At 34.4% G+C, this 27,099-nt stretch overlaps 1 protein-coding gene across 6 annotated transcripts in view; it reads left to right on the top strand.

The window, feature by feature from the left end:
• Positions 1-27,099, top strand: part of STXBP5L (syntaxin binding protein 5L) — a 416,226-nt gene that overhangs the window by 247,778 nt on the left and 141,349 nt on the right. For all 6 annotated transcript variants that reach the window (XM_082624250.1, XM_082624249.1, XM_082624248.1 and 3 more), the window contains exons 15-18: positions 3,989-4,029; positions 7,728-7,945; positions 10,081-10,253; positions 13,162-13,287. In XM_082624250.1, coding sequence (XP_082480376.1) covers positions 3,989-4,029; positions 7,728-7,945; positions 10,081-10,253; positions 13,162-13,287 — 558 coding nt within the window. The remainder of the gene's footprint in view (positions 1-3,988; positions 4,030-7,727; positions 7,946-10,080; positions 10,254-13,161; positions 13,288-27,099) is intronic.

Raw genomic sequence — 27,099 nt, 5'->3', positions numbered from 1 at the left:
GACAAAAATATATAAAGAACATTCACAAGTTTTCAAAATTAAGCAGTCTATTCCCAACTAGCTTACTGGTTAATAAACAAATCACAATAGAAAATTTTAATATATCACAAACAGAAAGATAGTGAAACTAAAATATATCATAACATGTGGATACATCTAAATCTATGTTTAGAGGTAAGCTTATACCCATGTTATATGTTTATATAAGTTAATATAAGCTTATACCCATGCATGTTAATAAGACTAACATTTAATGATCTAATTATCTATCTTAAGAAGTTAAAAAGGATAAAATAATTATTCCCCCAAAACTAAAAAGGAAAATAATACTGTTAAGAACAAAAATTAATGAAATAGAAAATGTACAATAGCAAAGACTTACACAGCCAAAGTTGGTTTATGGAAATAAAGTTGCTAAAGGTGTGTGCAAGATTGTCAAGAAACACAGAAGAAACAAAATGGAACAATCATAAATGTATGGAAATCAAGCAACACACTCTTAAACAACCAACAGACCAAATGAGAAATCACAAGGGAAATTAGAAAATATTTTGAGATAAATAAAAAGAAAAATAACAGCATGGAGATGTAGCAAAAACAGTACTCATAGGGGAATTTATAGCTGTAATCACCTACATTAAAGGAAGAAGAAAGTTCAATAACCTATCTTTACACCTTAAGGAACTAGAAGAAAAACTGATGCCAGCATATATAAGAAATAATAAAAATTCGAGCAGAGATAAACAAAACAGAGAATAGAAAAGCAATAAAGGAATTCAATAAAACCAAAAGTTTGTTCTTTGAAAAGTTCAACAGAATTGACAAAACTTTAGTTAGAGTGACTCAAGAAAAAAAAATGGGGATAATTATTAAATTCACAATGAAAAATGAGTATAATACTATCAATCTTACAAAAATAAAAAGGATTATAAGAGAATACTGTGAACAGTTCTTTGCCAACAAATTAAATAACTTAAATGAATGAATAAATTCTGAGAAACGCACAAACTATCAAAAATGACTCAAGAAGAAATAGATAATCTGAACAGCTTTATAACAAGTAAAGAGATTAAATCAGTAATTGAAATCTTCCATCAAAGGAAAGACCAGGACCAGATGGCTTTGTGATGAATTCTACCAGTCATTTAAATAGATAACACCAAATGCTTTTCAAACTTTTCCAAAAAATAGAAGGGAAAACGTCCTAACTCATTATCTGAGGCATCATTCTAATACCAAACTAGACAAAGACACTGAATGAAAAGAGAACTGCAACAATATTCCTTATAAATACAGATTCAAGTATACTAAACAAAATATTAGCAAACTGAATCTTACAACATATTATAAACCGTGATCAAGTGGGATTTATCCTAGGAATACAACAAGAGTGTTTCAACATACAAAAATCAATGTAATACCCACACTAATAGAATAAAGGGGAAAAAACACATAGTCATCTTATGCATAAAAAAGCATTTGACAAAATTAAACGCCACTTTCACGATTTAAAACTGCAACAACAGCAACATGCAGAAAACTAGGAGCAGAATGGAATTTCCTCAACCTGGTACAGGGCATTTTTGCACAACCCACAGGTAACATCATATTCAATGGTGAAAGACTAAAAGCTTTCCCTTTGAGATCAGGAACAAGACAAAGATTTCTGCTTTTGCTACTTCTATTTCATATTGAACCAGAAATTCTAGCCAGAGGAGTTGGGCAAGAAAAATAAAAGGGCATTTGCAAGAAAAATAAAAGGGCATTTGCAAAAATGCCCTTTACCAGGTTAAGGAAGTTCTATTCTACTCCTAGTTTTCTGAGTGTTGCTGTTGTTGCAGTTTTAAATAAAAGACATCACAATGGAAAGGAAGAAGTAAAATTATATCTATTTGCAGATGACATAATCTTATATATATGTTAATGTGTTTCTATATACTAACAATGAACAATCTGCAAAGAAAATTAAGAAAGCAATTTTATTTACAATAACATCAAAAAATAAAATACTTATAAATAAATTTAACCAAGGAGATGAAAGGCTTGTGCACTAGAAACTATAAAACTTTGCTGAAAAAAATTAAATAATACACAAATAAATGGAATCATTCCATGTTTATGAATTAGAAGGCAATATTATTAAGATGGCAATATCTCAAAGTGATATACAGATTCACTACAATTCATATCAAAATCCCAATGATCTTTTTGCAGAAATGAAAAAAGTTTATCCTAAAATTCATATGAAATGGCAAGTGACCCAAAATAGTCAAAATCATCTTGAAATAGACCAAAATTGAAGGACTTACACTTCTCAATTGTAAAATTTCCTACACACGTACAGTAATCAAAACAGTGTGGTACTGACATAAGATTAGATTTATAATTTAATGGAATGGAATTGGGAGTCCAGAAATAAAACCATACATCTATGACTAATTGGTTTTTTACAATGGTGCCAAGCCTATTTAATGGGGCAAACAATAATCTCATCAACAAATGGTGTTGGGAGAATTGAATATCCACATGCTAAAGAATAAAGTTGCACCCTTACCTCATGGCATATACAAAAATTAACTCAAATATGGTCAAAGATGTAAATTTACAGCTAAGACTATAAAACTCAAGAAAACAGGGATAATATTTCCTGAATATGATTGTGGCTGTGGCTCTTAGATATTACACCAAAACATAGAAATGATAGGAAATGGATGCTGGATTACTAGCATGGCAGCTCAGGCAGCAGGAGAATTTTCAGGGAAAAAAAAAGGAAGCAGAAAAATGCTCCTAAACACAAAGGGGCTCCACTATGGAACCCATGACCAAGTCAATAAAAAGCAACTCCTGTCTCCCTTCTCCAGTCTCTCCGGCTTTCTTTTCTATTATCTACCTGCTTCATCCCAGCCAGAAGAGAGCCTGTAAGCTACCCATCTCTCTTCAGAGCAAAAGAGCTTGGACACCAGGAAGAATAGGCTATAAGAGCACTTCCTTGGGAGGGTGGCTAAGTGCCCTCACTCCTGGCTCCATTCCAGTTCAGCAGAATCTTACTGTGAGATATTTACCCACTCCTTTCAGGCCATAGAACTGGCCCAACTATGAGCAGTAGCTGGTCTGCCAACATGAGAAAGGGGCAGCAGTTTTCCTAGTTTTAGCTATGCACTCAACCCTTTAACGGCCCATACACAGCTCAGGCTTCATGCAATTATGCATTTAATAAATGTACTGAAGAAAAGGGGGAAAAAGCATAAGCAACAAAGAAAAAAATAGATAAAATGGTCTTCACTATCAGGTGAAAAGGTAACAGTGAATGGAAGAAACTTAAAAATCATATATCTGATAAGGGTTTAGTATTCAGGATATATAAAGAACCCTTACAGCTCAAAAACAAAAAGACAAATATACCAATTTTTTTAAGTGGGCAAAGGATTTGTATAGACTTTTTCAAAAAAAGATATACAAATGGCTAATGAAAAGATGCTCAACATCATTAGTCATTGGGGAAATGACGATTATTTGTAGACGATTTCTTATAGAATTACCATTATACCTATTACCAAATAATGATACAACTCTAGGTAAGTTTAAGGATTTGCTTTTTATATTTTGATGCTCAACTTTAATTTTGCTGTGATATTCATTTCAAAATTATTTTAATGTAATCTAACTCAGGTCTCTTTTTATTCAGTGTAAACAATTTTATATAAAATTATACTGTTCATTCTTCACAGATCAGTTTTCATTGTTATTACATATAAAATATTCTTACAATAAATCTAAGTAATTATTGTCTTTTTCCAAAATTTAGATTCTTGTGTGGTATTTTAAAAATAAACCATTGTTTTAAGCTTAGAAATGGTTTAGCATACATTAGTTTTCATTGAAATGGTATTTTTAAACCAAATTTTAATAGTAATTCAAGTTTTTATACATTTAGAACAATTATGATTTTTTATTTACCATACTTAATGCTAATTTATTTCTTATCTAGTCATGCAGATGGATCGATAAAGTTTTGGGATGCTTCTGCAAGTAAGTTTTAAGTTTCTCCTTATATTACAGGAAACACTTGGTTAATATTTACTCATAGCCATTCACCACTTTTTAGTTTGGACAGTTAATATTTTTGATACATATTTAGCATACACATACAGCTGTGTTACAAAAATGCATTTCCTATATTATTGAATCAGTTTAAAGTATTAACTCTACTGTGCTTTTCTTCTGTGATATAAACAGACACAACTGAAATCACTCTTTATCAGCAACCTATTATATTTATGAGGTAATATACATTGGAAAAAGTACCAAACTTTGTCAGACTAACTCTTTTCAAGGAATTTCCTTCACCTCCTCACTCTTAGAAAGTGCTTTTATCCCACTAGTCTTCACTTTTCTTTGCCACTTGTGTACCAAGTCTGTGAGAATCAAAAGAAATAATTTGATAAATGTAAAACTTCTTTTGAAATCTTGAGAATTACATAATTTAAGGACTACAGGTACTCTGCTCAATGTTGAAGGGCATGCAAAGATTTAAGACTTGATTATAGCCATACATACCCTTCAGAAAACTTACAGGGCAAACAATATGATAAGAACTCTAAATGTAGTACAACCCAAATTCTATTTTTTATTGGAAATGGGAGATTTATTTGAACCAGGTAGATCAAGGAAGGGTATTTTGATGGGGTGACATTTAATGTGAGTTTTGGGAGATAGTTAAGATTTTGATAGTCAGGACTAGGAGGAGAAGAAGAAGTGAGCAATGTCTCTAAGTTTCTGAGTAACCATCAAGATGGAGATAACTCTTTGGAAATAAGGATACAGAAGAGTTCTGGCAGTTTGGATTTTGTTGGAACACTAGGAAATTCAAGTAAAACTGTCTATCAGGTAGGCAGAACAGTCAAGAATGGTAACTAATGAAGAAGCAGCATAGAAGTGATCCCTGAAACTATAGAAGTGAACTGAGAAAGACTGATAAACAGAAAAGCAGAGGGAAGAAGGTTGAACATTAGTGATAATCTTCGTCTGCAATCTAGAGTCCTTTAGCAGTGGAGCAAGGCATCAGCAAGAGAAAATGATTAAAAGATTTAAAGCCATGAAATCTGAGGGCCCTTTCTGACCTCACACAATAAAGACCAGTTGTTCAGGGGGAAATTCCAAAGGACAACAGATTTTTTATTTTTATGAACCTTTTCATGTAAATCTGACTTTGTTCCACGAACACAGTTAATTGTATAGTTACAATTACAACGAGCAAACATCTTTGCTCGTTTCCCACCACCTGAGTCACTCCTTTGCTTCTAAAATGTGAGAAGACACTGTAACACTCTAATGACTGAAGTGCATACCACCCTTAAGCATGCACGATAATATTTTAAGAAGTTAATTTTTAAATAAAATATTATTTTATTACATTCAGAACATACGTTGCAAAGGTTTGCAGCATGTTTAATATTTTTACTGTAATCAATTATAAGGGCATATCTCCAAATCGATGGATGTCATTGGAGAAATATCACTTAATTTGCCAATTTTGTGGGATAAGGTCCAGTACAGGAAATGAGGTTATACCAAATTTGAAAGTTGAGTTTATGTTAATATGTGTACTGTTGACTTTGAACAACATGGGAGTCAGATTGACTGTGCCAACCCTCTACACAATCTGAGCATAACTTATAGTTGGGGCATAATTTATAGTTGGCTCTCACTATACACTATTTCTCTGTATCTGTGGTTCAGCATCTGAAGATTCTATCAACCTCAGATTGTGTAGTACTGTAGTATTTACTACTGAAAATTATCTGAGAATAAGTGGACCCATGCATTTCAAACCCACACTGTTCAAGGGTCAACTGTATTCATCTTCAGTTGCTGAGTATTAAATTACCACAATTTAGCAGTTTAAAACAAAACCCATATACTGTCTCACAGTTTCTGTGTGTCATGAATCTGGTTCAGGTTAGCTGAGTTCTTTGCTCAGGGTCTCAGAGACTGCAGTTGAGGTGTTGGCTAAGACTGCAGTTTCACCTGCAGCTCAGAGTTCTGTTCCAAGCTTTTGTGGTTGTTGGCAGAATTCATTTTCTTGCAGCTTTAAAACTCGTGATTTGTTTCTTCAAGGCCAGGAAGGGAGTGTCTCTCTAACTTCAGGGAAGGCCCTGATCCCTCTTTTAAGGGGCTCACCTGATTCTGTCAGGCCTACTAAGGAAAATCTCTGTTGATTAACTCAAAGTTAAATAATTATGTCTGCAATATTCTTTAATATTTCCATGTCACATCAGGCTTACAGAAAAATCATAAAAACATACTATGAAGTGTTGTATAGCCTTCAGCCAGATTCCCCAAATGTCAATGTATGCATGTGTTCCCTTCACCCGCCCTCCTACCCGAATGCATGCTCTCAATCTAGCACTCACTTGCTCCCTCTCTCTCTCTCTCCCCTTCCCTCCCCGCTTCCTCCCTCCCCCTCCCTCCTGTCCTCCCCCACCCTTTTAGTCTTCCTCTCTTCCCTCCATTTTCACACACAAACACACACACATAAATATATACATATATATATAGCTTTTTTAAATCATTTGAGAGTAAGTTGCAAACATCATGCTCCTCTAACAGTACATGCCCCCCTAAATACTTCAGTGTATACTTCCTACAAACAAGGTCATTCTTTTATATAATCAAATTATAGTTATCAAAATCAGGAGCTTAATATTCATACAATACTATTATCTAACTTCCACATCTGACTCAGTTTTAGCCAGTTGTTCCAGTAATATCTCTCATAATAAAAGAAAATCTAGGATTATTTGTTGGATTTAGTTATCATATCTGTTGAGTTTTCTTTAGTCTGGAATGGTTGCTGAGTGTTTGAAATTGACATTTTTAGGAGTTCAGGCCAGTTATTTTGTAGAATCTCTTTCAATTTGTGTTTGACTAATGTTTCTCATGATTAGGTTCAGATTATGCACTTTTGGCAGGAACTCCTAGAGTTTTCGAATGTTTCTCAAGGATCCTTTGTAGAATCAGAGCTTTTATATAGCAGAGTTATCATCAGGTTCTAAAATGGAAATAATATTCCCCCAAATAAATATTCCCAAAAACAATTCACAAAACCAGACTTTTTAGAAATTACAACTGACCATTTCCTAACACAGAGCCACTCAGAAAAGATTCTTTCTAAAATAATCCAGATCATCGGACTCCCAATACTGCTAACTGGTACTGATAAATTACAAATGTTTCTCATCTGAAGGAGTGTCTAAAAATTTGTTGAGAGGAATAAACCCTTGAAGAATAGCATCAACCTCTCATCTAACAATCAAAGGAAAAAATTGTGTAATAGTATTGAGGTGTCTCCCTTAAGAGAGAAGTAGGCTCAGTAGTTTCATTTAAAAGTTTCTGAGCCCAAGTATTTTTGTCAATAAACAAGGATAAAAATACTCACTTCGCAGGGCTTTTCTGAGGAACTCATGAGACAATGCATACAAAGGTCCTACATGTTCTTTGGTATATAGTATATGTTCAATAAATGTTTATTTTTTTCCCTGTAGTCTTTCTCCAGCTAAATGGTACTGATATGAGAGCATGACATTGAATGATTCCTTGTTAAAATGTAGTTTATTTTGTTCAGTTGGGTTTTACTTTTGTGATTTAATACGTATATTTAAAAGGCTTTGACAACATCTAAGAATTAAGTTCAAATTAGAAGATAACTATGATTCAATATCTTACAGTAACACTGCAGATGCTGTACAAGCTAAAAACTTCAAAAGTGTTTGAAAAACAGAAGGTAGGAGAAGGAAAACAAACATGTGAAATTGTAGAGGAAGATCCATATGCCATTCAGATGATCTACTGGTGTCCAGAGAGCAGAATATTCTGTGTCTCAGGAGTCTCTGCATATGTCATAATTTATAAATTCAGCAGACATGAAATTACAACAGAAATAGCGGTAAGTCATTTAAAATTTAACTTTCACACTTAGAGTTATTAAAAGAAAACAGTTATCATAGATCTTGACTAGTGCTTGGTATGGTTTTAAGCCACCAAGAGTACAGTATGTGGCCAGTAATCCAATTCATAGAATTTTTAATTGTTCTTGTTACTTAGTATAACATATTAAAAAACAGTTTGGCTTAAAATGACAAAAACAGTTCTCTATCAAAATTTAGTATTATTAAATAGGATAGATTATGCCTATAGGTTTTATATAGATAGTTACTGATTTATTTTATATATAAATGTCAAATTAATGCAAGCTTTGTCCTATATCTTTATTAAAATTTTTTTAAATTTATCTTTTTGCCAACTAATTGCCATAAATGATTATTTCTCAACTACAATAAGATTACTTTGAATGATTTTTTAAATAGCAACATATTTGTAGGGTGGAAATAATTATGGGGCTGCCTTATGTAATCTTGATTTTTAAACTGATGAAATAATTTAATTATTCAAAATAATGATGCTCTCATGGGATAAATTAAATCTAAATTAAGGCACCTATAGATAATGGGTCTTCTCTACCCAGTCCATTTTACCATTTTATCAGAAAATAAAGATTATCTATTAAAGGCCTATGTATAACTGTTTTTACTTCAATGGCTAAAACTAAACATTGCCCTTAAAGTATGTATTAGTTAAAAACCAGGCTTTGGAGTCAGATGAGCCTAGCTTTTAATTCTGGCTTTACCAATGAATACCTATGTGATTGTGAACAAGTCACAAGGCCCATTAGTCAGTAGTACAGTCTGGGTAAGTCTCAACTTCATCACTCATATAACTTCCTGTGTAAATAAAATAGAAAAATAGAAAATAATCATAAACTAGAAATTGTAATGCCACTTTCATAGAGTTCTTGTGATGATTATATAAAGTCATTAGTAGAGTGTCTTAGTAAGCACTCAATAATTGGTAATTGTTATTGTCACCAGAGGTTTTAAGTTTTAAGATAATTATGACATCATTTTGATAATATTGCTATATTCACTACTCCATAATTACAGTTTTTGTAAGCAATTGTTTTCAATCTCAAAAATGCTTATTTTTACATTGAAAAGTGAATGTTTATGTTATAAAATTGATTTTATTTAAGCATTGAATGCAGTCATAAGGTAATTTTAAAACATTTTCAGCTTTAAAAAAAAAGGGTTTGGATCACCTTTTATTCCAGTATAAATTATCATATGTTTTTCATTAAGCAATTCTGACCAAGGTAATGAAATTATATAAGAGCTAAACTAATGAAACAAAAAAAAATATGGAATTTATTTTGGAAAATTTATACTGAAGTAATTCAAAGTCAAGATTGAATGAAGGTTTTTTAAAGCTCAGAAGCTTTGTACAAATAACAATTTGTGTGTTGTGTGTGTGTTTGTTTTTACACACACACATCCAATTTAGTTTCTTTCATTGGAATAACCATGACCAATTTCTCCTTTTATTTTATCATTTATGGAATTGTAATTTATACTTTATCTTAAGGAATATTTATTATGCAGAAAATTAATCTCCACTGGTAGGTATTTTCTTATAATTCTGAGGAATTAAAAAACATTTTAGGGACTTCCCTGGTGGCGCAGTGTTTAAGAATCCGCCTGCCAATGCAGGGGACATGGGTTCAAAGCCTGGTCCAGGAAGATCCCACATGCCGCAGAGCAACTAAGCCCATGTGCCACAGCTACTGAGCCCGTGTGCCACACAACTGCTGAAGCCTGCGTGCCTAGAGCCCGTGCTCTACAACAAGAGAAGCCACCGCACTGAGAAGCCCGCACACCACAACGAAGAGTAGCCCTTGATCACCACAACTAGAGAAAGCCCATGCACAGCAACAAAGACCCAACACAGCCATAAATAAATAAATAAATAAATAAATTTTTAAAAAAAATTTACATTTTTTTGCGAATGCCATTGAATATTCTATATAATTTATTATTTAATTCAGTTTGGGGTATCTCAACTTTACTATGAATTGAACTAATTAATCTGAAAAAAATAATGAATAATTACTGAAAGAGTACCAGATATTTTAATGTGATTGTTATGAAAATCTAGGTTAAATCAAAACTTGATTTTTCTTTTTTTAAGTCATTAGAGGTACGACTTCAGTATGATATTGAAGATATTATTACCCCGGAACCAGAAACAAGTCCTCCATTTCCTGATCTCTCATCCCAGCTTCCTTCTTCAAGGAGTCTTTCTGGGAGCACTAACACTGTGGCTAGTGAAGGAGTAACGAAGGATAGTATCCCATGCCTCAAGTAAGAGTTGCTACCAAATTTTAAACAAATTTTACATGTTAATTGTATATCTTTGAAATTGTACCAAATAAAAATCATCCTTCTCTTTAATTAAGTTGTTGTCAAGTGGTCTACAGTCCACCAAGCGGTACCTTTGTCTTCTTTTTTTTTTTTTTTGGAATATCTATGAAGAGGGCACAATATTTCCATTCTTCATTACTAATTAATATATTTCCTTCCCTGACCGACCCTAAAGAAAACATAGCTTTGATAGAATGGGAAAACGTTGGGCAGAGCAGAAACTTGCCACTTGCCTGGTACTTCTCAACTGATAAGCCTTCTTGGAATCAAAAAGAAAACCAAGTTTACTACAAGAATACTATGTCAGAAAAAAGGCTTTCTCTCATGGTTACTAGGATATTACATAATATTTCTTTCTCTTTTTTCCACTGATACTATTTTGTAATAAACTACGTTGTCTCAGTATATCTAAACAAAGTTTAGTGTCATGCTCAAATAAAACTTAAAGTTAATCAAGCCTATAGTAATGTTTATCTTGTTTTTATGCTTTCTGGCAATAGGGTACAAAAGAATGCAGTTTCCTTAAGTTACCAGTTACTGCTTCTACATCGTCAAACCAAATGTTTCTAGTATTAGCTGGTTGGAGAATTGAGCCTAAGCAAGGAATTTCTCTGAGCCTCGTATGAAACTATCTGAGTCTGCTACTCAAGGAACTGTGGATAACTAGTTTCCTCATTTCTTATAAAAAACACTTATGGAAAATTTAAAGATGAGGTTTCAGGAGAAAAGCTTACCATACAATTAGCAGTTGCTATACTTTTGTAATCATTGCTTCTGCCCTGCACCCCAAATTTTTCTTGTGAAATTAAAAAAGGAATTATAAGTAGGCATTACTGAGAGGAAAATCTATGAAGGGGAAACAAAATCATTAAACTTTAGCAAATGTAAAACTTTCATAATGTTATAATTTTACACATTTAATTTTTCCTTCGTATCACTTTGCTTCACTTAATTGATTTATATTAAAATGAAAGACAGAAAGAGAACAAAAAATTAAACAAAGCTTAAGAAAGCACTGTACATTGATTTATTAGCTAAGAAGACCCATCACTAAAGTGGGTCCTGCAATGACCTGAGTATTCTTCTATAAAATTTAAAAAATATAAAAGATATAGGGATAAAAGAGAAAAACTAGTCAAATCAGCAGAAATCTGGCAGTGGAGATGAAGTAAACAATACCATGTGTTGTAGCATTTAATGCAGACTTTTAAAGTAGTAGTGACAATCTTAAGGATTATCAAGAGAACCAAAGGGATTCAGTATAATCCTAAATGTTTATAAGCTCCAAAGGACCAAGCAGCAGAAGTATATTATTCTTTAAGTTACAGTATATTACAAGTGGTCCTTGAGTTGCATATAATCTATGCTTTACTAAATTATATGTTGGCATCCATCCCTAAATGACTTTCCTTTGCTGGATTTAGATATCCATATACGTAAGCTAATAAATAAGCCTTTCAACACTGCCAGCTCTTCATTTTTAGCAATATTACAATTCTTATCAATATACACATGTTTGTGCAATTATCTGATTTTCTTTTGACTTTGTATGAGGTCATATAGGCCTCATTAGGAGTATGAGACTTAAACCAAATGTAGATGAGGGAGTTACCTGAAGAATATCTAGTGGAAGAGTATTCCAGGCAGCAGGAACAGCTAGAGCAAAGGTCTTAAAGTGCCTGGCATATAAGGAGGTCAGTGTAGCTAGAAAAAGAAAGGATGGTGGGGGCGGTAGAGGACAGGGTAGTAGGAGATGAAGTCAGATGGGTAATAGAGGGCAAATTATAGGCCATTGTAAGGACCTTGACTTTTATTCCTAATTAAACGGGGATGATTATAGAGTTTTAAATACAGAAGTGATATGATCAGACTTAAATTTTAAACTGGTCACTTTGGTCACTATGGTGAGGGTAGATTTGGGATGGAAGGGAAAGGTAAAAGATGGGAGACCAATAAGGAGGCTATTGCACCTACCTAGAGATAATGTGAAGGTCTGGCAGATTTAGCCAAACAGAACCAAACAAAACAGAAGAGGATACACTAATTTGAATTTCAGAGAAACAATGAACATTTTTAGTATCAGTATCCCAAATATTGCATGGGAAATACAGTAAAAACAAACAAATAAACAAAATAAACCCATTATTTATTGTTTATTTGAAATTCAGATTTAAATGGATATCCCATATTTTTATTTGTCAACTGTAACTAGGATGGTAGCAGTACTAAAGTATTATAAAAAGTGGTCAGCTTCTGCATATATTTTGAAGGTAGCACCAATACATTTGATAATTGGTTGGATGTGAGATATGAGATGTAAGGTATAAGAATATTAGTCAAGGGTTACTTTAAGGTTTTTTAACTCAATAACTAGAAGGATAAGAGCTGCTATCAGCTGGAATAGAGAAGGCTGCAAGTGGAGCAAATTTATAGAGAAAGCAGGAATTCAGGTTTTGAATATGTTGAACTCTTAAGTCAGGTGGTAGATTAGTGGTCATAGTTTTTATTGTTATGCATTATAACTTACATATATGTAACAAATATTATGTAAGAAAAATAAATAATAAAAATAATTAAAAATATTACTATGACAAGAGAAAAAGGAACTGATGAAAGCCAGGTGAAGTTGTGGATCTGACTGAAAAGCTACTTAAAGGAAAGGCTAAGAAATCACAAGTGTCTTGGTTTATTTTGAGAAGGCTAGAGAAGATACTGTCTACCTGCATAATGTCCTCAATGCCTGTTGTTGTATAGTTCTATAGGAAGATTTGTTATAAATTCTGAAAATAAGCATGAACATATGTATTTGAACTGTATATGATGCAATTACTTTTTCTCTGTTTTCTAGTGTTAAGACACGACCAGTGCGGATGTCTCCAGGGTATCAAGCGGAACTTGTTATTCAGTTGGTCTGGGTGGATGGTGAACCTCCACAACAGATTACTAGTCTTGCTGTAAGCTCGGCATATGGAATGTAAGTAGCTAAACAGTCTTCTAATTTGTATTATTTATCTGATATGTTTGATATATTTAAATGTTTCTTTTAAAATACTTAAGTGAAATCCTAAAAATGGAAAGAAGCTCTTACCTGGATTTTTATTAGATTGAAAATGGTACTAAGAAAAATAATAATTTAAATATAAACTGTGATTCTGTGTTCTTTCTTGATGTCAAACTTTAATAGTATCCCCACTTTTAATGAGGTTGTTAGGATAATACACCCATACATGTTTGTTTGCTTTGTCTTTTCTATCCTTTCCCTCCTTGTGTTTCATTTTGGATACTTTCTTCTGACTTGCCTTTAAAAGGTCACTAATTCTTCAATGCTGCCTAATCTAATGGTAGATTGACTCATGGAGTTCAATTTCAGTTATCTTTTAGTTCTAGACCTTCCATTTGGCTCTTTTTAAAGCTTTCTGTTATCTTCTTAAATTATCACTCTTGTCTTTTATTTCCTTGAACATGTTGAATATAGTTACTTTAAATATGTGTTTGATAACTCCATAACTGGTTTCTAGCTTAGCATTTGTCTTGGTTTTTGGTCACATTATATTGACTTCATGTAACCTACGTTTGTTTTTTTATTTTGTTTCCATTTTGTTTTTTTTAATTCAACATTATATGAACATTATATACTCCCATATATATATGAACATTATAGAGATAATTTGAGGTTCTAAATGATGTTATCATTCTCCAAAAAGTATTTTTCATTTCCTCTGACAGGCTAAACTAAGAGTCAGTAGAAAGTGCAGAACAGCATAATCCAGTCAGACATCCTATCTTTGAAAGCTGGATTGTATTCCCTTTAAAAGCTAATTTAGTTCTAATTAATCCTTATTCCTAGGTTGTTGCCCTGCATAGAAGTTGTACCAAATTCTACTCCCACCAGCAATGTTTGAGAATACCTGATTCCCTACAACCTTTCTAACAATAGTATATAACCAAACTTTTAATCCCTGTCATTTTAAGTAAAAGGAAGTATATTATTATAATATTAACACTTTCCTTGTATCTTAAGTGAAATTGGACATCTTTTTCTCTACTGTGACATTTCCGTTTCTATTCTTTGTCCACTTTTTGGCAGAGTTGTTGTCTTTGTCATTTAGATTTGTGAAAAATGTTTACACAGTAAGTAAGTTAGCTTTCTCTATGATGTAACCTACAGATATTTTCCTTTCTTCTGTTTCTTTTATGACTTTGTTTAGGATGGTTTTTTCCATGCAAAAATTTTAAATTTTTTAATTTAATTTTTAAATTCTATTTTTTTCTTTTATGGCTCTGGATTTTGTGTCATACTTGGAAAAGCCTTTTTCATTTCAAAATAATGAAGAATATTGTCTTATATCATTGTTTCTTTAATTATATTTAAGTCTTTATCTGGAGTTAATTTAGGTGTGAGGTATGAAATAGGGATTAAACTTTATTTCTTACCTGATGACTAAGAGTTATGCCAATAACCACGTCCTGGATATTTCATCTTTCCCCTCTAAATTTGGAATCATCTTTTATCAAATAATACATTAAAAAATATATATTTGGCTCTATTTCTATACTTCCCAGTCTGCCCTTAAGCTAAGTCTCATGAGCTCCAAGAGAACTCCTTGAAGCCAGCTGAAAGGGTGAATACCTGAAAAAAACTGTGTTCCTAGATTTGGGGTGGGGGGTAGAAGATGTATGTGAATATGATATCGGGGACTTGCTTCTTGGCTGAAAAATTCTTTGGTAGGAAAGCTGGCAGGAACAGTCCATGGATGAGGGGAGGAAAGGAAGGGAGTGTGGGACAGCTGATAATCCCATTGTTTGATATGGCAAGAATATATGCTTATCTTTTAACCCGGGTAGTTACTATGGAAGTTGGCTGAGCTCAAGCCATTTTCAGGGTTCCCTACTTAGAGACTGACCTACAAAGACAAGGTAATGCCAAAATTAAGAGCTATGAAGGTGTATTGCCAGGTTCAGGAGTTGAAGGTTGTTGGAATAAGTAAGTCAGTTAGAGAGCATGTTTCCCTTATAAAGTTACTGTCGGGGTGACAGTCATTACAAAGCCTCTGAAGAACCTACACTTGTATGAGAAAGCTTGGACGCCTGCCTCATAGATACCCTCAACTGCCAAAAACTCCAGTTCAATTGGCTATCCATGTAAATTCCACCAAAGTTTTAGGAAATAAGTAACAACAGTACTTATTTTCTTTCTGAGAACTTATTCCTCTTTCTGAGAATTGTGGAAAAAAAACTCATATTCCTCTCATTTTATGAGGCCAACATAACCTGATGTCAAAAGTTGAAAAGGGATTGGATCAAGATGTCAGAGTAGGAGGATGTGGAACTCACCTCCCCCCACAAACAGCTCAAAAATTCACCTACATGTGGAACAAGTCTCATGGAACTGGAAACTGTCAGAAGAATTCCTATACAACTAAAGCTGCAAGAAAGATTTCCATGTAACTGGGTAGGATGGAAAAAAGTCATAGGGTTGGGACTTCCACCCTGAGTAGGGATCTGAAAAGATGAGAAGGTCTGCACCCGTGGACCCTTACCCTGGGGAGTGAGTAGGTCAAGCCACAGACTGGAATTCACAGTCCTGGGGCCCTGCACAGAGGAGACAAGCCCCTTTGGCTGTAGATACAACTGCCTGCCAAAACTGAATCAAGAAGAAACAGATAATCTGAACAGACTGATCACTAGAAGTGAAGTAGAATCTGTAATTAAAAAAAACAAAAACAAACAAACAAAACAACCTCCCTGCAGCAGAAGTCAAGGACTGGATGGCTTCAGTGGGGAATTCTAACAAAATTACAAAGAACTTATACCTATCCTTCTCAAACTATTCCAGAAAATTGAAGAAGAGGGAACACTCCCAAATTCATTCTATGAAGCCACCATCACCCTGACACCAAAACCAGACAAATACACTACAAGACAAGAAAATTATAGGCCAATATCGCTGATGAATATAGATGCAAAAATCCTTGACAAAATATTAGCAAACCAAATCCAACAATACGTAAAAAGGATCATACAACATGATCGAGTTGAATTCATTCCAGAGTCACAAGGATGGATGGTGCAACTTACACAACTCAGTCAATATGATACACCACATTAACAAAAGGAAAGACAAAAACCATGTGATCATCTTAGTAGGCAAAAAGCATTTGACAAAATTCAATATCCATTTATGATAAAAAACTCTCATCAAAGTGGGTATAGAGGGAACATATCTCAACATCATAAAGGCCATTTATGACAAACCCACAACTCACATAATACTCAATGGTTAAAAGCTAAAAATTTTCCTATTAAATTCAGGAAGAAGACAAGGATACCCACTCTCACCACTTCTATTCAACATAGTATTGGAAGTACTAGCCACAGCAATCAGGCAAGAAAAAGAAATAAAAGTTATCCAAGTTGGAAGGGAAGAGGTAAAACTGTCACTATTTACAGGTGACATGATACTCTGTATAGAGAACCCTAAAGTCTCCACCCCAAAACTATTAGAACTAATAAATGTATTCAGCAAGATCACAGGATACAAGATTAATATACAGAAATTTGCTGCATTTCTATACACTAATAATGAAATATCAGAAAGAGAAATTTTTAAAAATCCCATGTAAAATTGCATTCAAAGGGGAAAAAAAAACCTAGGAATAAACTTAACTGAAGAGGTGAAATAGCTGTGTGCTAAAGTATAAAACGTTGATGTAGGAAGTTGAAGATTATTCAAAGAAACAGAAAGATATCCATGCTCTTGGATCGGAGAAATTAATATTGTTAAAATGGCCATACTACCCAAAGCAATCTACGGATTTATATGGAACCAGAAAAGACCCATAATTGCCAAAGCAATCCTGGGGGAAAAAAACAAGGCGTACCCTTCCAGATTCTATACTATACTACAAATTGACTGTGATCAAAACAGTGTGGTAGGGCTTCCCTGGTGGTGCAGTGGTTGAGAGTCCGCCTGCCGATGCAGGGGATGCAGGTTCGTGCCCGGGTCCGGGAAGATCCCACATGCCGCGGAGCAGCTGGGCCCGTGAGCCATGGCCACTGAGCCTGCGTGTCCGGAGCCTGTGCTCCACAACGGGAGAGGCCACAACAGTGAGAGGCCTGCATACCGCAAAAAAAACCAGAAAACAAAAAACAAAAAAACAGTGTCGTATTAGCACAAAAATAGACATATAGAACAATGGAACAGAATAGAGAGCCCAGAAATAAACCTTCACACCTATGGTCAATTAATCTATGACAAGGAGGCAGGAATATACAATAGAGAAAAGACCATTTCTTCAACAAGTGGTGTTGGGAAAGCTGGACAACTGAATATAAAACAATGAAATTAGAACATTCCCTCATACCATATACAAAAATAAACTTAAAATAGTTTAAAAACCTGAATGTAAGACATGACACCAAAACTCCTAGAAGAGAACATAGGCAAAACATTTTTTGACATAAAGTGTAGCAATATTTTCTTTGATTAGTCTCCCAAGGCAAAAGAAATCAAAGTAAATGTAAAATCTTTTGCACAGCAAAGGAAACCATCAATAAAATGAAAAGGCAACCTATGGAATAGGAGAAAATATTTGCAAACTATGCCTCCAACAAGAGGTTAATATCCAAAATATACAAACAGCTCATACAACTCAATATCAAACACACACACACACACACACACACACACAAAGAATCCAATTTAAAAAATGGGCAGAAGACCTAAATAAACATTTTTCTAAAGAAGACATACAGATAGCTAACAGGCATATGAAAAGATGCTCAACATCGTTGATTATTAGAGAAATGCAAATCAAAACCACAATGAGTTATCACCTCACACTAGTCAGAATGGTTATCATCAAAAGGTCTACAAATAGTAAATGTTGGAGAGGATGTGGAGAAAAGAGAACCCTTGTACACTGTTGGAGAGAATGTAAATTGTTGCAGCTGCTATGGAAAAAAGAATGGAGGTTTCTTAAAAAACTAAAAGTAGAACTACCATATGATAAGCAATTCTACTCCTGGGTATATATTCAGAAAAAATGAAAACTCTAATTTAAAAAGATACATGCACACCAATCAATGTTCATAGCAGCACTATTTACAATAGCCAAGACATGGAAGCAACCCAAGTGCCCATCAATAGATGATTGGCTTAAGAAGATGTGGTACATATATACCATGGAATATTACTCAAACATAAAAAATGAATGAAATATTGCCATTTGCAGCAACACGGATGGGCCTAGAGAATATTATGCTTGGCGAAATAAGTCAGAGAAAGACAAATACTATATGATATCACTTGTATTGTAGAATCTAAAAAATATACACACGAATCTATATACAAATCAGAAACAGACTCACATACATAGAAAACAAATGTGTGGTTGCCAAAGGGTAGAGGGAAGAGGGGAGGGACAAATTAGGAGAATGGGATTAACAAACACAACTACTATACATAAAATAGATAAGCACAAAGTTTTTACTGTATACCACATGGAATTATATGCAGTATCTTGTAATAACCTATAATGGAATATAATCTACAAAAAAACCAAATTACCATGCTGAAACTAACACAATACTATAAATCAACCATAGTTGAATTTAAAAATTTTTAAAATTAAAAAATAAAAACTTGAAAAAAGCATTACAAAAAGTGAAAATTATAAGTCCATATCATGCATGAACATAGACACAAAAATCCCAGCCAAACTATAAATAAATATAGCAATAAAAATATCATAATCGAGTTTGGTTTATACCAGGAATACAAGGTTTGTTCAACATTTAAAATGAATCAGTGTAAATCATCACATTAATAGGATAACGTAGAAAACCATAATGATTAAGCCATAGATGAGAAAAGCAAAATAAACTTTTACTAACAACTAACTAAAACAAGAAGGGAATTTCTTTAGTGTGATATATGGCAGCAAATATTATTCATACTTAAAAATGTTAAAAGCTCTACCTCTGGATAAAAACAAGACAAGGATGACTGCTGTGACCACTTCTATTTTCATTGTACTGAGAAAGGTAAATAAATCAGTCGTATGGATTGGAAACAAGGGAAATGTAAAAAAAAAAATCATTTAGCAGATAAATTATTAGAATTAGTAATTGAGTTTAACGAGGTTACTGGATACAGAGTCCAAGTAAAAAATAGACTATATTTTCATATACTTACAAAATAGTTAGAAACTAAAATTGTATAAAGATTTCATCTACAATAAAATAAAAATAATAAAAGATCTAGGAATAAATCTAATAAAAGATATTTAAGACTTCTACCCAGAAATCTTTAAAACTTAAGATAAATTTAAGAACCTAAATCATGGAATGAAAAATTCAGTAGTAGTGTAAAGATGACAATTTTTCACAAATTGATCTACAGATTTACCAGAATACCAATATAAATTTCAGCTGATATTTTCCCTTCTATAATGTACAGAGAAATGCAAAGGGCCACAACTAGCTGAGACAGTATTTAAGAAAAACAGAATTAGAATACCACTCTACTTGAAAACAAGACTTACTAAATAAAGCTGTATTAGTCATGACAGTGTTCTTATTGGTGCAGGATAGACAAATAGGCCAATGAACAGAATAAAGAGCTCAGAAACAGATCCAAGCATATTTGGCCAAATTGGTTCTGCAGAGCAGTGGAGGAAATGACAGGTTCCCTGCCACCCAATAAGTAGTACAAAGTCAATTGAATAATTATATAGAAAAAATGAAATTTGACTCTTCCACTGTACACAAAGATTCTAGAAAGTGTAATAGAGTTTCTTCATAATACTTGGGTTAAGGAATTATTTCTTAAACAGTACTCAAAAAGTATAAACCATAGAGGAAAATATTAAGAATTTCTTGGAAAAAAACCGGCACAATTAAGGGAGTGAAATGGCAGGACAAGGAAGAGATATTTGGATTAATTTTATCTGACAGTGGACTCCTATCCAGAGTGTAAACAGAATCATCAATAAGAAAAATATAACTCGATAGCAAAAAATGCAGAAGAAATTTGAACAAACATGTCATAAAAGAGAGTATCTAAATGACAAATATATTTTCATATTTATATGAAAAGGTACGCCATTACCACTGGTAATGTTGGTAGTGTTTGCAAGAATATTGGGTATCAAGAACTCTCAAACGCTGCTGCTAAGAGGGTAAATTGGTGAATCTACTTTATAAAGTTGTTAACTTTATTTACTTCATTTTAGCATACCTATGTATGCATGCCCTACAACCCAGAAGTTTCATTTCTAGGTATATACCCAATGAAATGCAAGCACGTATGCACCAAATGACAGTAGCATTATTTGCAATGGCAGTATTATATTTATAATAGTCCCAAACTACAAACAAATGACCATCAGTGTAGACTGAATAAATTGTATTATATTAATCCAATTGAATTCTACAGCAATGAAAATGAATTAAATTCATTTATGTGCAACAATAATTTAGAAAAAAGTGAAACATTTATCAACAGCAAGCAAAACTGATTTTTGGTGTAGGAAGTCAGATTTGGGGAGATGAGAGAGGAGCAAAAATCAGGAGATGCACAACACAGCTGCTGGTAACATTCTATTTCTTGATGTAGTGGTAATTATTTAAGGTTGTTCACTTTGTGGTAATTCATTGAAGTGTACAATTTCATTTATGTGTCTTATACTTGAATTAAAGAGTAAAATATGAATTTTTTTTCAAAAAATTGAGTAATTTTATTTCCAGAAATGTATCCCATAAATATACTCAATATTTAAATACAAAGTAATTTATAAAGGATATTCATTATTGTGCTGTTAATAGCAAAAGACTAGAAGCAACCTTGTTGTCTGTAAGAAAATTCTAGGTAAATAAATTAGAGTACACACAAATATTTTGAAGCCATTTAAAAAACTAGCTTCTGGGGGCTTCCCTGGTAGCGCAGTGGTTGAGAGTATGCCTGCCGATGAGGGGGACGCGGGTTCGTGCCACGGTCTGGGAGGATCCCACATGCCACGGGGCGGCTGGGCCCATGAGCCATGGCCGCTGAGCCTGCGCATCCGGAGCCTGTGCTCCGCCACGGGAGAGGCCACAACAGTGAGAGGCCCATGTACCGCAAAACAAACAAACAAAAAAGTCAAAAAACTAGCTTCCTATGAATTTATATAAATAAATACCAAAATATACAGTAAACTTTATAAAATCAAGATTCATGGTATTATTTGTACCAAGCAAAATTTGTTTATCTGTAATATGCTATAAACATCCAGAATACATTTCTATATGCTATAAACTTCCAGAATACATTAAAAATTTCTGTAAATTGATATGAAAAATAACCCAAACAAAAGTAAGTGAAGTATGTAAACAAAAGAAATACAAATGGCTAACAAACCTGAAAAGATTCTCAGCTTCACTAACAACAAGGAAAAAGAAAAATGAAATAACAAAATAGTGATTTTTGCTTATTATATGAGCAAATTTTTAAAGGTTACTAGTATTTTCTGTTAACAGTGTCAGAAAGTGGATCCTCACATATACATACATTTTATTTTTTAAATAAAACTAAGCATGTCTTTCACTCTAAAAATCTAATCTTACTGAAATTTTTCTTTACATCTTTATTGGAGTATAATTGCTTTACAATGGTGTGCTAGTTACTGCTTTATAACAAAGTGAATCAGTTATACATATATTCCCATATCTTTTCCCTCTTGCGGCTCCCTCCCTCCCACCCTCCCTATCCCACCCCTCTAGGTGGTCACAAAGCACCGAGCTGATCTCCCTGTGCTATGTGGCTGCTTCCCACTAGCTATCTATTTTACGTTTGGTAGTGTATATATGTCCATGCCACTCTCTCGCTTTGTCACAGCTTACCCTTCCCCCTCCCCATATCCTCAAGTCCATTCTCTAGTAGGTCTGTGTCTTTATTCCTGTCTTACCCCTAGGTTCTTCATGACATTTTTTTTGGCGTAAATTCCATATATATGTGTTAGCGTACGGTATTTGTCTTTCTCTTTCTGACTTCACTCTGTATGACAACTCTAGGTCCATCCACCTCATTACAAATAGCTCAATTTCGTTTCTTTTTATGGCTGAGTAATATTCCATTGTATATATGTGCCACATCTTCTTTATCCATTCATCTGATGATGGACATTTAGGTTGTTTCCATCTCCTGGCTATTGTAAATAGAGCTGCAATGAACATTTTGGTACATGACTCTTCTTGAATTATGGTTTTCTCAGGGCATATGCCGAGTAGTGGGATTGCTGGGTCATATGGTATTTCTATTTGTACTTTTTTTTTTTTTTTTTTTTTTTGCTGTACGCGGGCCTCTCACTGTTGTGGCCTCTCCCGTTGCGGAGCACAGGCTCCGGACGCACAGGCTCAGCGGCCATGGCTCACGGGCCCAGCCGCTCCGCGGCATATGGGATCCTCCCAGACCGGGGCACGAACCCGTATCCCCTGCATCGGCAGGCGGACTCTCAACCACTGCGCCACCAGGGAGGCCCTATTTGTACTTTTTTAAGGAACCTCCATACTGTTCTCCATAGTGGCTGTACCAATTCACATTCCCACCAGCAGTGCAAGAGGGTTCCCTTTTCTCCACACCCTCTCCAGCATTTATTGTTTCTAGATTTCTTGATGATGGCCATTCTGACTGGTGTGAGATGATATCTCATTGTAGTTTTGATATGCATTTCTCTAATGATTAATGATGTTGAGCATTCTTTCATGTGTTTGTTGGTAGTCTGTCTTCTGGGGAGAAATGTCGATTTAGGTCGTCTGCCCATTTTTGGATTGAGTTGTTTGTTATTGAGCTGCATGAGCAGCTTGTAAATTTTGGAGATTAATCCTTTGTCAGTTGCTTCATTTGCAAATATTTTCTCCCATTCTGAGGGTTCTCTTTTGGTCTTGTTTATGGTTTCCTTTGCTGTGCAAAAGCTTTGAAGTTTCATTAGGTCCCATTTGTTTATTTTCGTTTTCATTTCCATTTATCTGGGAGGTGGGTCAAAAAGGACCTTACTGTGATTTATGTCATAGAGTGTTCTGCCTATGTTTTCCTCTATGAGTTTGATATTGTCTGGCCTTACATTTAGGTCTTTAATCCATTTTGAGCTTATTTTTGTGTATGGTGTTAGGGAGTGATCTAATCTCATACTTTTACACGTACTTGTTTAGTTTTCCCAGCACCACTTATTGAAGAGGCTGTCCTTTCTCCACTGTACATTCCTGCCTCCTTTATCAAAGATAAGATGACCATATGTGCGTGGGTTTATCTCTTGGCTTTCTATACTGTCCCATTGATCTATATTTCTGTTTTTGTGCCAGTACCACATTGTCTTGATTACTGTAGCTTTGTAGTATAGTCTGAAGTCAGGGAGCCGGATTCCTCCAGCTCCGTTTTTCGTTCTCAAAGATTGCTTTGGCAATTCGGGGTCTTTGGTGTTTCCATACAAATAGCAAAATTTTTTGTTCTAGTTCTCTGAAAAATGCCAGTGGTAGTTTGATAGGGATTGCATTGAATCTGTAGGTTGCTTTGGGTAGTAGAGTCATTTTCACAATGTTGATTCTTCCAATCCAAGAACATGGTATATCTCTCCATCTATTTGTATCATCTTTAATTTCTTTCATCAGTGTCTTATAATTTTCTGCATACAGGTCTTCTATCTCCTTAGGTAGGTTTATTCCTAAATATTTTATTCTTTTTCTTGCAGTGGTAAATGGGAGTGTTTTCTTGATTTAACTTTCATATTTTTCATCATTAGTGTATAGGAATGCCAGAGATTTCTGTGCATTAATTTTGTATCCTGCTACTTTAAGAAATACATTGATTAGCTCTAGTGGTTTTTCGGTAGCATCTTTAGGAATATCTATGTATACTATCATGTCATCTGCAAACAGTGACAGCTTTACTTCTTCTTTTCTGATTTGGATTCCTTTTATTTCCTTTTCTTCTCTGATTGCTGTGGCTAAAACTTCCAAAACTATGTTGAATAAGACTGGTGAGAGTGGGCAACCTTGTCTTGTTCCTGATCTTAGTGGAAATGGTTTCAGTTTTTCACCATTGAGGACGATGTTGCCTGTGGTTTTGTCATATATGGCCTTTATTATGTTGAGGGATGTTCCCTCTATGCCTACTTTCTGCAGGGTTTTTATCATAAATGGGAGTTGAATTTTGTCGAAAGCTTTCTCTGCATCTATTGAGATGATCATACCGTTTTTCTCCTTCAGTTTGTTAATATGGTGTATCATGTTGATTGATTTGCGTATATGGAAGAATGCTTGCATTCCTGGAATAAACCCCACTTCATCATGGTGTATGATCCTTTTAATGTGCTGTTGGATTCTGTTTGCTAGTATTTTGTTGAGGATTTTTGCATCTATGTTCATCAGTGATATTGGCCTGTAGTTTTCTTTCTTTGTGACATCCTTGTCTAGTTTTGGTATCAGGGTGATGGTGGCCTCATAAAATGTGTTTGGGAGTGTTCCTCCCTCTGCTATATTTTGGAAGAGTTTGAGAAGGATGGGTGTTAGCTCTTCTCTAAATGTTTGATAGAATTCGCCTGTGAAGCCATCTGGTCCTGGGCTTTTGTTTGTTGGAAGATTTTTATTCACAGTTTCAATTTCAGTGCCTGTGATTGGTCTATTCATATTTTCCATTTCTTCCTGATTCAGTCTTGGCAGTTGTGCTTTTCTAAGTACTGGTCCACTTCTTCCAGGTTGTCCATTTTATTGGCATAGAGTTGCTTGTAGTAATCTCTCATGATCTTTTGTATTTCTGCAGTGTCAGTTGTTACTTTTCCTTTTTCATTTCTAATTCTATTGATTTGAGTCTTCTCCCTATTTTTCTTGATGAGTCTGGCTAATGGTTTATCAATTTTGTTTATCTTGTCAAAGAACCAGCTTTTAGTTTTATTGATCTTTGCTGTGGTTTCCTTCATTTCTTTTTCATTTATTTCTGATCTGATTTTTATGATTTCTTTCCTTCTGCTAACTTTGGGGTTTTTTTGTTCTTCTTTCTCTAATTGCTTTAGGTGCAACGTAAGGTTGTTTATTCAATATGTTTCCTGTTTCTTTTTTTTTTTTAATTTAATTTTATTTTTTTGCTTTATAGCAAATTTAATCAGTTATACATATACATATGTTTCCATATCCCCTCCCTTTTGCGTCTCCCTCCCACCCTCCCTATCCCACCCCTCCAGGCGGTCACAAAGTACCGAGCTGATCTCCCTGTGCTATGGGGCTGCTTCCCACTAGCTATCTACCTCACGTTTGGTAGTGTATGTATGTCCATGCCGCTCTTTCACTTTGTCACAGCTTACCCTTTCCCCTCCCCATATCCTCAAGTCCATTCTCTGGTAGGTCTGTGTCTTTATTCCTGTCTTACCCCTATGTTCTTCATGACATTTTTTTTCTTAAATTCCATATATATGTGTTAGCATACAGTATTTGTCTTTCTCTTTCTGACTTACTTCACTCTGTATGACAGACTCTAGGTCTATCCACCTCATTACAAATAGCTCAATTTCATTTCTTTTTATGGCTGAGTAATATTCCATTGTATATATGTGCCACATCTTCTTTATCCATTCATCCGATGATGGACACTTAGGTTGTTTCCATCTCCGGGCTATTGTAAATAGGGCTGCTATGAACATTTTGGTACATGTCTCTTTTTGAATTATGGTTTTCTCAGGGTATATGCCTAGTAGTGGGATTGCTGGGTCATATGGTAGTTCTATTTGTAGTTTTTTAAGGAACCTCCATACCGTTCTCCATAGCAGCTGTACCAATTCACATTCCCACCAGCAGTGCAAGAGTGTTCCCTTTTTTCCACACCCTCTCCAGCATTTATTGTTTCTAGATTTTTTGATGATGGCCATTCTGACTGGTGTGAGATGATATCTAATTGTAGTTTTGATTTGCATTTCTCTAATGATTAAAGATGTTGAGCATCCTTTCATGTGTTTGTTGGCAGTCTGTATATCTTCTGTGGAGAAATGTCTATTTAGGTCTTCTGCCCATTTTTGGATTGGGTTATTTGTTTTTTTGTTATTGAGCTGCATGAGCTGCTTATAAATTTTGGAGATTAATCCTTTGTCAGTTGCTTCATTTGCAAATATTTTCTCCCATTCTGAGGGTTGTCTTTTGGTCTTGTTTATGGTTTCCTTTGCTGTGCAAAAGCTTTGAAGTTTCATTAGGTCCCATGTGTTTATTTTTGTCTTTATTTCCATTTCTCTAGGAGGTGGGTCAAAAAGGATCTTGCTGTGATTTATGTCATAGAGTGTTCTGCCTATGTTTTCCTCTAAGAGTTTGATAGTGTCTGGCCTTACATTTAGGTCTTTAATCCATTTTGAGCTTATTTTTGTGTATGGTGTTAGGGAGTGATCTAATCTCATACTTTTACATGTCCCTATCCAGTTTTCCCAGCACCACTTATTGAAGAGACTGTCCTTTCTCCACTGTACATTCCTGCCTCCTTTATCAAAGATAAGTTGACCATATGTCCGTGGGTTTAACTCTGGGCTTTCTATCCTGTTCCATTGATCTATCTTTCTGTTTTTGTGCCAGTACCATACTGTCTTGATTACTGTAGCTTTGTAGTATAGTCTGAAGTCAGGGAGCCTGATTTCTCCATCTCCATTTTTCGTTCTCAAGATTGCTTTGGCTATTCGGGGTCTTTTGTGTTTCCATACAAATTGTGAAATTTTTTGTTCTAGTTCTGTGAAAAATGCCAGTGGTAGTTTGATAGGGATTGCATTGAACCTGTAGATTG

This window comes from Mesoplodon mirus, assembly GCF_964341445.2.
Source record: "Mesoplodon mirus genome assembly, chromosome: 6".
In the NCBI taxonomy this organism is placed as follows: Eukaryota; Metazoa; Chordata; class Mammalia; order Artiodactyla; family Ziphiidae; genus Mesoplodon; species Mesoplodon mirus.
This window is presented reverse-complemented; position numbering and strand designations above follow the sequence as displayed.